The sequence below is a fragment of the Brassica oleracea genome, chromosome C6, assembly GCF_000695525.1.
Source record: "Brassica oleracea var. oleracea cultivar TO1000 chromosome C6, BOL, whole genome shotgun sequence".
Lineage (NCBI taxonomy): Eukaryota > Viridiplantae > Streptophyta > Magnoliopsida > Brassicales > Brassicaceae > Brassica > Brassica oleracea.
The window spans coordinates 27,369,384-27,380,517 of record NC_027753.1 but is presented as its reverse complement, the minus strand read 5'-3'; the positions used below and the strand labels follow the sequence as shown (position 1 = coordinate 27,380,517).

Below are 11,134 nucleotides of genomic sequence, written 5' to 3'. Positions count from 1 at the left end.
TTATCCAAGGAGAGTGTTATAAATCAATTGATGGATGTCCATAACCGGCCTGGTCCATAACCGGTCCATACATTTAGAGAGAGAGACGGCCCAACCCTAGAGAGAGAGAGAGACGGCCGTGACCTTAGGAGAGAGAGAGAGAGACGACTTATGCTTTGGAGAAAAGGAAACTCTATTTCATTTTCCTTGTAATTGTTATATTTCCATTATTATGTATTATTAGTTTTCCTAATCCTAGTTGGTTTAGGTTTTTGGATACTTTCATTTTTTATTGACTTGTAATCTTTATATAAAGGAACTCATGTCATGATTAATAAAACACAGAACTATTCATTCTTCAATCTTCTAATTACAACACACTCCTATTTTTTCTTAAATATTATGTTAAACATTTATCATATATACGGACTTGTCTATAATTCTCAGCCAGATCGGTTCCAACTTCCAAGTGAGTGAAGAAACTACTATTCCCTCTGTTTCATAAAGTAAGATTTTCCAAAGTGTTCACGATTTTAATAACTGTTTATAATTTAATTTTTTTATTTTATTATTCACTTCCCAATAATTTTCACCAATGAAATTTAATCAATTCAAATATTTTTTATTTAATGTTTCTTAAAAGTATAAAAAAATATTTTAAACATATAGAAAATATATCTTTGTGGAACAGGTAAAAAATCTAAAACATTTTATTTTCGGGAACAGAAAAAATTCTATTTTTACGATAAAGAAAAGTACGATCTTGTTTAAGTGTTTAATCTCACCCGATCTGCTTTAATATCTCATTTAATTTCACTGACGGATTACATGGAAAAAGACCGTAGTATCATTGAACATTGATAGTGAAACGTAATAAGTTATTACCTTACGCGTTTTCACATGATGGGTGCCACTCTCCTTGCAGGTTACGTCAGTAATTTAAATATCTGGGACCGGAAAAGTTTAAAATACTTTGTTGCTATGTGAGAATTTTCAATTTATTACAATAAGAAACAAAAAAGAATCCATCTGTTATTCAAAGCGTGTGTTAGGAAACAAGTTATTTAAGCACCTGGGAAATGTAATTAATAAACATGTACCATTTCATTTAAACCAATGTTCGTGTGGGAGTTTGAAACAATATTTTTTGCTTTTCTTCTTTTTTCTAGTCTGTGAAATAGAGATTTTCAGGGGACTTGGATTGACTCTGACTTGTAGAAGCCTTTGATTTAATGGTTAAAAGGTTTAATGCTTTAATATTAGGTTGAAAGTTCATGTTCATATAAAATCTACGAACCACGTCAATACAAAATCCAATAAAAAGAGGTTCACAAATCACAAGTGAGGACTCGAAAGAGGGTCAGTGTATATTTTGGCAGTGAAGGGACCATTTTTCATTCTTGATATTTTCTTTTATTTTGCCAATTTAAAAATTATGAAATTATAATCAAAATTAAAAACAAAATGTGAATGTAATAAATTCATTTTTTGGAATAGTTGCCGCCGCACACCTCACAAAAGAAAGGTTAAAGGTTAACTAGCCCGTAGCCACACATATTATGCTGTTTTCAATAGTTTGTTACTATTATTAGTTTTTTATTTTATTTTTGAAAAGAAAAGAAAAGTGTTACTGTTGTTGATGCTATCTTCATAGATAATGGTAGCATATTTTATATTCCTTCTGTTTTTCAATTTTCATTGACAAATGTTTTAGAGAAAATTTTTTTTTAAATGTTTCATAATTTTCAGTTTTCAAATTGAGTTATTGGTTTAAATAGCGATTAAATAGAAGAATCATTACAAACATTTCTATAAATTTATAAAATCTGAAAGCAGCTATTATTGAAAACAAATGGAGTACTTACCAAATGTGTGCGCATTCACTCGGACGTACTTTATTCCCTGTCGTGCTTGAGCAACTAAACAAGTAAATAGTATGGTATAAAACATAAGAGGCAAGTTCCTTTGAAAATTAGTTGTAAATGTAATAAAATGGTATTTTCTTTTGAATAAATTTAACATATATTCAAAAAAAAAAAATGGTAAATGGTTGTTTCTACAAGTTTTGAATTTTATAAAAATAAGCTGATTTGTCTACCAAGGTGTACGTAAATTGTACACAACAAATAATAGACATGTCACATGTGATAATTTTGGAATATCAATATCGAAGTTATTATACAATTCAGAAAATTTGGTCGAGAACTATAAAAGATTTTGTAAAGGAGATAATCATCGTCATGACCCCTTCAAGTCTAGCTGAAAAATTCCATATTTGAAGGTCTCAATGCATATGAATCTATTATGGGGATCCAACATGGCAGCATATGGCAAGACCCAAGAACTATCAAAATGACACACATGGGTAATGGATCGGTGGAGCTTTGTCCTCAGAAGTTTCCCACCTAGTCACTTCATTCTCCTCTCGTGTATTTGCTATCTCCAAGCTTCTTCTTCTAGCCTAGTCCACTCAAATGTGTTCAAAAAGCTTCTGAGGATAGGCAAGAGAGCTTTGGCTTGTCTAGTAGACGGACATTTGAAGATTGCAGGACTAGTGGTTTTCGCACCCAAGGCAAACCATGTCTACCAATGTGTCGATAAGATAAATTATGGCATGTCGCCAAATACCCGTCAAACATTTTAAAACGAAAACAAAAGGTGAAATTCGAATAGACTATAAGAAATCATGAGAATTTCGTTTGCAGCATGGTATACCTATACTTCTGTTTGGTGAAAACAGCAAAACAATGATAAAACTTTAGAGAAATGGAAAAAACCAAATGAATGAGTTATGTGAAAACGGATTAACGAACATACGCATGGTCTAAGGTTTTGTACCATGTCAGTAGTCGAGTATATAACTACATATATAGACCCCGGTTCTGCGAGCACAACTTTCTTTTCATAGTTAACAATAATATGCATAGCTATATTCTGTGTTTATTTTATCAATTTCTAGAAGTATAAAGTTAAACTTGGATAAGTGTAATGTTTAGCAATTTTTTTATTTCATGTATCTCGAACCTCTAAAGATAAATTCAGTGAGTTACATAGTCTGGATGCTGATATCACGAACAAAACATTTATGATGCTAGGTCGGCTTAGCTTTTCTGAGGCTATTAGACAGAACCGTCAAATTATATTTCGTACCAATATGTTTTTTTTTTTTGCGGTAACCAACTGTTTTGGGATACAACTGTAATCATGATTTTATTCATTATGAATTCGTTTATTGAGGGGTAAATCTTATGCAAATAAAAATAGATATGTGGTAGTCTTGGAATATCAGTTTATATCAAAGTCAATAACAGAGATCAGAAAACTAAAGTATGGTATTAACCGACTTGTGGAAAATAAAGTACAAGTGGTTTAGATGGTACCGCTCAAAATTGAAAGACGATATCAACACCCAAAATATTTATATTAGTCGTCCTTCACACATATTCAGGACGATGGTGAAATTGCAGGACGAGTAAAAGATAATCAAAGGCAGTTCTGTCCTAAATAAATAATCAAAATAAACTAAACAATTTGTTAATCTATTAAATTTTCAGGTACATAGGTAGACTGATCGAAATTTAGAACATCTTCAATGTATTATTCTATATTTTATTCTAAAAATTGTGCAACATCAAAATCGGGTAAAGTTTTACTTCAATATATTACACCATTTTTACTCTAAAAAAATATTTTTAAATAATTCTATTTTATTTAATTAATAATTGTTACTAACACTTTCTACTTGCAACAAAATTATAAATTAACCAACGTTTATAAAACATCCACACAATATAATTTCTTAAATTAAACGTTTCTTATTAGAAGTACAGTAAATCATAAATATATATAAGATAAAATATTTTGGCTCAATAATGAGTATTAGCATATATTTTTTCTTACAAATATTCGACTAATGCATTTCTTTATGAATAATGAGTTTTTTATCCATGATTTTTTTTAAGTGGGAAAGAAATATTTTAAAATCAGACATTTTCATCATTTAGACAATACTTCACCAATCATGGCAGTCTGAAAAATGATTTACAAATTATTAAATCACTTATTTTATGTTATATTTATTTTATATTTTTATGTTTAGTTTGGCATTTTTATTATTTTATGCAATTTTATGTAAAATTATTAAATAATCTCTTATGAAATATCATATTTTTTATTATTATTTTAAAATATTATTTAAATATGAAATAAAAATATTCAAGATTTAAAGTACCATACCATAAAAAAATAAAAAATTTAACTCTAAAATGAAGTAATAGGTAAAAACTACTTCATAAAGGAAGTAATCCTAGTCATTACTTCCATTTTAGAGTTAAAAATAAAATTGGGTTGGAGCTAATTCTATTTCAAAATGATGTTTGAAGTAAAAAATAGATTAAAGTTACAAATGCCATTACGGAGCTATACTTTTTTAAAAAATTTTAGTGGTGAAATAATTTATCCTCTTATATTATTTTATCTCTCGTATATTCCTTAAGTTTTAACAAATACTAAAATAAAAACTGATGTAAATATGTTTGGATTTCTTCAAATTTGAAATACTCTCTTGATAGTTAATTTTTTTTGAAATACTTTTGTAAAAGTATTTCAAATTTATATATTTGTTAACAAATAGATACTGCCATACTGGTAATGAGGAGCGTAGCGTTATTCTTTGGGAATAATGAGGAGCGTAGCGTTATGTGCTTTGAATGCGCTATGTGTGAGTTAACCTCTTGGAAAAATCATGTTTACATATTCCGAATACTTATACTACTTAAAAAGAAAACAACATATCAACGAGTGATAAAATTAAAAAAAAAAAAAAATCGACGAGTGATAAAATTGAAAAAGACATTTCAGCATCAAGATAAAAATATAAGTACTCAACAGTTAAAAATAATTTAAAAGAGCAAAAGCAAAATGAGGGACTATATATACATAGACTCACTCTAGAAAAGACCATTCTACTTCTATATTAAGCGAGAGTGTCATAGAGCCTCACATATATTGTTAAAAGTCTCTTGAATAAATAAATAAATAGTAAGAGTAATCAATAATTCACTTGTTCTCAAGCTCAGTCATCACCATCATCATCTGACTTCACGTTGGGCTCGAATTGATCAGAGAGAAGTGATACGTGACGAGATCTGATTAGTTCACCGGAAATAAAATGGGGAGGACGACTTGGTACGACGACGAGGGTTTGAAAAAAGGAGAGTGGACGGCTGAAGAAGACAGGATGCTCGTCGCTTACATCAACGAATACGGTCTTGGGGACTGGCGTGCTATGCCTAAGAGAGCCGGTATAAATCTATACTTACACTCTATACATATGCATACATATGTTTGTGTCTCTTTCAAAGCTAGGATCTCTAAATTCCAGTTTCTGTCGGACCAAATATTTTCTTTTGAGTATGTTTTGATTATCTTTTGTTGTTGTTGTTTTTTTTTTTTTTTTGAGAAAATCTTTTGTTGTTTTTAAATTTTCTCAATCATTGATCATATTCCATCGTCTGAAGATATTTTTTTTTATCAGCTATCCATTTCACTAGAGTAAGGGATTATTAACATAAATCCATATATACATATTTTGAAAGATTTGACAAAAAACATATTTGGAAAGATATATATATATACGGATTTTATTGTTTAAAAATATATATAGATTTTAAAAGTTTTCTATTTATTTTGGAGTGTATCAGTGTGTGAGAGAGAGTACATGAAATTTAATTCACAATAAAGATGTTTGTAAGCCATTTTACAAAATTATTGTGTAGATGAGATTTAGTCGATTATTATATTGATAAACTTGTTGGACCTTCAACCAGATTGTGTCGATGTGATGATATATCACCCATAATGCAATATGTGAAACCATGAGAGCCAAGTATTATCCTGATTACTTTTTATCATGATATATTATTATTATTATTCAGTCTTCACGAGTGTAAAGTAATAGATATTAGAAATATTTCTAGCCTAATTTACAAAATCAGAAAGTTTATGTGATTGCGTTTTCTCCTTTTTTGTCTGATGGATGAAAAAGTTTATATTTTTCTTTTGTAAGTTCTTTTTTGCCACTACATTAAAGTAATAATCCCCCCATCATTTTTCTGATATATATTATTTTCTTTCTCAAAATGAAAAAGGTCTGCAAAGATGTGGAAAGAGTTGTAGATTAAGGTGGTTGAATTATTTGAGGCCTGGAATTAAAAGAGGCAAGTTCACTCCTCAGGAGGAAAAAGATATCATCAAATTTCATTCCCTTCTTGGTAACAGGTGATTTAATTTGTATTAAATGCAAACCAATAGACATTAATCTTGCCAAATTAAATAAATCAATAATCATGTTATATTCATAATCAAACTGAGGATTATGCATTATTTATTTTTTTGCTTAACATAATTTTTTGTGAAAATGACTATGCATATTACATAAGGTGGGCAGCAATAGCAAAGGAAATGCCAAACAGAACAGACAATGACATAAAGAATCATTGGAATTCATGTCTTAAGAAAAGACTCGTTAGAAGTGGAATCGATCCCATGACCCATCAGCCTGTCGTCAACGTGAAAGCTAATTCCTCCTCAACGACGTCCTCTCCAACACTGACCCCTTCTTCTTCTTCTACTACTTCCTCATTTTCATCCACAAGCTCCTCACGTCTACTTAACAGGCTTGCCGCGGAAATCTCCTCAAGAAAACAGGGATTCGATAGGATCAAGAATGTGATATTATCAGAACCAAGACAAGCCGTTAAAGAAGATGCCTTGATGATAAGCAGCAAGGAAGAGGAGGAGGAAGTTAAGGGTTGTTTCATGGAGATTGATAATAATCTGATCAGTACGACGTCGTTATATGAGTTGCTTTCCGAGCCTTACGATATGTACCAATCTGATTTTGGTCTTGAGGTTGATGACCAATTTGACCTTTTCCTCGAAATTCCCTCTCTTGGACAAGATTTATCTTGAATCTCTTTCTTTTGGTATCTGTTTGTTCAGAGTGACGAAAGAGAGAAAGAGACTCCTGAGAAAACCAAGTGCCTTTAGTAGTTTATTACTATAAATGACATGCATGGTCAATAATTCTGAGTTTGGACTCTCTTTTTTTGTTCGATTACCTCTCTCTATCTCTTGCACATGCTCACGAGCCCTACATGCATATCTGAGGAGGGATTTCATGCCATTTGAATGAAAGAACATGCTTACGAGCCCTACATTCATATCTGAGGAGGGATTTCATGCCATTTGAATGAAAGAAGCCTATGTAGTACTATATTACTCCAGGTATTGACTGTTTTATCAAAATGGTGTGTTGTTGAAACTTTATTATTATGTGTAGACTGTACATGATCCCAAACACACTGTTTTGAAAACGATAATACCATGTGAATCTATCAAAATATCAAACATCTAAACACCAGATCTCATTTGAGTTTCATGGTTAAATATGCTAGTTCAATAATCTAAAAGTTTAAAGTGTAAAATGAGTGTCCTATTGAACGTATATATTATGTTACGTCACTTGACTATAGCCATGTTAAATCTGAAACTGAACTACGCATATTTTTGTTTACTGCCTTGATCAAGGGTAATCAATATTCTTTTTTTATCAAGGGTAATCATTTTCATTTTCATATGATTCAATGTATAGGTTCTTGCATGTTCTGCTTGAATCTTTGAGCTCTGTGTTTTGGTGTTGACACAATTTATGCCAGACTACAAGTACTGCTATATAGTTTCCACTTCTTTGATATGCTAATTGCGGAAAATCTTTATAACGCATGTGGCAAATTTATCATCGTGGGACTAGCTTCCGCGTCGCTGGTCCATATTATTTAATAATTAATATATTTTACCAAACTTCGTATGATCATTTTTCTGTAGACTTAAATGTTATATAGTCTAAACATTGAATCCTGAACAAGAAGAGTGTTGTCCAAAAAAAAAAAGAACAAGAAGAGTAAGTAAGAGGACAAGAAGAAAACACTGTTTTAAAAAAATCTTATGATTGAAGATCTGAATTATCTGTAGACATGGTGATATAATTATGTGTGCTCATTTTCTTGCATTTAGTTTTCCAATTAATAGTTTTTTAATCTCAAATTATTTGATTCCGTGGGCTCTACAATGTCATATCTGGTTTCACATCCTTTCGTAATAGTGGCGACCTAATTTTATTCCCTTGAAATTTTGTTATTTTCAAGCCAAATGTTCTTTTTCGTTTTTTTTCTAGAAAACTTTTCGATTTTTCTACCCTTTTTCTTCTGGTTCAGCTGAAAAAGGCTGAGGTTAGAAATATCACAAAACAGATCAACCCGATACGTCTCGTCGTACTATTCTGACAGTCTCGGTTCATGTTTATAGACGTGGAAGATTCGCTATCTATACAAATCCAATTGTCATGTCCAGAATTCTTTGAAAAAAGATCATACATAGGCTTACACTGCCAGTTAATGGGCCGGGTCTTATAGTAGTTATCACATCTTTGTTCTTACATATAACAAACCAACAATTTAAAAGAGAAAATTGTCATTTAAATCAGGAATTTTTAAATTTGGTTACAAAAAAAACATGAATTTTCTCTTGCACCATTTAAAGCATCAACTTATTTTGACTACCAACTTAAAACCTCAAGTTAATTTGACTAAATCCATTTTAAGACGTCGTTATTTTGGTTAACATATTGAATAGAGAGGGTTAATCTCTGTTTATAATCTCTATTAAACCAAAATGACGTCGTTTTGTAAATTAGAAAACCTCTAATTCTCAAAAGCTAAATCCCTAATTCTCTCAAAATCGAAATCGAAAAGCACAAACTCTCCAACCTTTGTCTCGATTTCATGATGAGTTCTTCTTCAGAGGATTGTAAATTAGAAATTTTGTGCTTAGTCAAATTAACTTGAGGTTTTAAGTTGCTAGTCAAGATAAGTTGGTGCTTTAAATGGTACAAGAGAAAGTTCATGATTTTTTCAACCAAATTTGAAAGTTCGTGATTTAAATGACAATTTTTCCAATTTAAAAATCACACCGACTATAATAAAGCATCCATGATCTTCTTTTCTCTTATGTTTCTTGATTTCATTCTCTATCTTGCAATCAATGTGTGCTTGGACTCCAGGGTATTGCTCGTATCCAATAACAATCCATTGTGATTATCACTTGAACTTCATCAAGAGGCTTTAAAGAATGGGTTTTGATGAATTTGAGAGAAAAGTAAGGGAAGTGTTTCATCGGAATGTCGGAAGCGGAACAGAGGTTCTTGATTCTATTGTAAAAGTACATGGTTAAATGAGGACCGTGACAGGTTTGTTGTCACTTATGTATACTTTTTTAACCAAAGATTATCGGAAGTGTACTTGGATGCTTTTCTCTCATGTGCTAACTTTGTTACTTTGAATTACTATCCGGATCCGGATTCGGGCGCCCCAGATATCTTATTTCCGGAGCGAATCTCGGATTGAATCCGGATCCTGGATAATAATGTCAGGCCTAGTTTATAGAAGTTGAAATATACAGATAGAAAATATACAATATGAATCTATTATGTTCATTGCTTTGACAAAACGTGTACCTTTTTAATTTGAAATATATAAATGATCTTGGGAGGTTGAATTGTTCCAGATTGACTTTCCTTCCGCATCAAAGACAACTAAACTGACTAAGTACAAAATCAAAACTAGAAGGGCCTTCATATGCAGTCAAGAAATCTGATTACACTGTATTACTTTTGGAGCCCAATATATGTTATAGGCTGCAACAAAAACAACCCTTCATATCACCGTTCTTAGATGCAATTTAATGCAGCAGAAAAATAGGTTGAACAGTCAATCAAAGAACTTTAGGGTTCTTAGAGACATGTTCTTGGATCAATCAAGAGTTTCTTTCGATAGCTTATTGAGACCAACTTCCTGCTTGATGAATTTAATCAAATCAAAGACAAGGTATAAAGCAACAACTAATTTATTAATTATCAAAGTTTATCTACAACTTTAGGCTTCAATGTCTATTTATAATAAATTCTTAAATTTAGAAAACCCTAATCATAATTAAAATAGGAAAACCATTAAAATATAGAAAATACAAACAAAATGTAATTATCTAAATTAATATAACTAATAAAATAAATAACAAAATATTTGGAAATATTCCAAATACTTATCTGCATCATTCTCTCCGGGTTGGAGGTTTTTCGTGGCAGAAATCTTCAAATATTTATCTTCAAATCCGAAATTTTCATAAAACCGAAATTTCTGACTTTCCCGAAATTTGCACGGAACTCGTCCTGCATGGGCTTTGCACGGATCTTGTCTCGCCCGAATTTTGCACGAATCTCGTCTTGTCTGATTTTCGCACGGACAAAATTTCAAAAGAATCTTCATAGAAAACAAAGTCGACAACGCGGACATCATCTTCATAGACATCGTAGATCAGATCACCTTAGATCTCTTGATAGATCTCATAGTTTTATTCTCTCTCAACAAATGGACTTTCGTCCTGGATAGGATAGATGTTCGCACTCACCATGACATCCAAAATCGTCTTCGATTAAGAAATCAAAGAAATCTGGCTCTGATACCACCTGATGCAGCGGACAAATAGGTTGAACGATCGATCAAAGAACTTTAGGGTTATTAGAGACATGTTTTTCGATCAATAAAGAGTTTCTTTCGATAGTTTCTTGAGACCAACTTCCTGCTTGATGAATTTATCAAAGCAAAGATAGGGTATAAAGCAACAACTAGTTTATTAATTATCAAAATCTCTCTACAACTTTAGGTTTTAATGCCTATTTATAATAAATCCTTAAATCTAGAAAACCATACACTACAAGAAAACGTGCCCATAACAACGAACATTTACGACGAAAATATTCCGTCGTAAATTTACAAGGGCTTTACAACGAAATTACGAGGAATCTAACTCTCGTCGTAAACGCCATGTAAATTTACGACGAACTGATTTCGTCGTAAACTCCTTGTAAGTTTACGACGAATGTACGTGAAATGAGAAATACGTCGTAATCATTACATCGACATTACAACGAAGCATGTTACCGTTATATTTAGGTGAAAACGTGTATTAAATGTGCTTTAACTTACCTAATTTCGTCGTAAAGTCGTTGTAAATAATATGTTAAAACCATGTAAAATCC

The 11,134-nt window shown here is 31.3% G+C and overlaps 1 protein-coding gene across 2 annotated transcripts in view; it reads left to right on the top strand.

The window, feature by feature from the left end:
• Window positions 1-4,946: 4,946 nt before the first annotated feature.
• LOC106296784 (transcription factor MYB122-like) overlaps window positions 4,947-11,134 on the top strand; it is an 11,779-nt gene continuing 5,591 nt past the window's right edge. The window contains exons 1-3 of one of the 2 annotated variants that reach the window (XM_013733012.1): window positions 4,947-5,282; window positions 6,129-6,258; window positions 6,420-6,698. In XM_013733012.1, the coding sequence (XP_013588466.1) occupies window positions 5,150-5,282; window positions 6,129-6,258; window positions 6,420-6,698 (542 nt within the window). In that variant the 5' untranslated portion in view covers window positions 4,947-5,149. Of the gene's footprint in view, window positions 5,283-6,128; window positions 6,259-6,419; window positions 7,069-11,134 lie in introns of those variants that run through there. The other variant, XM_013733011.1, reaches the window with a different exon arrangement.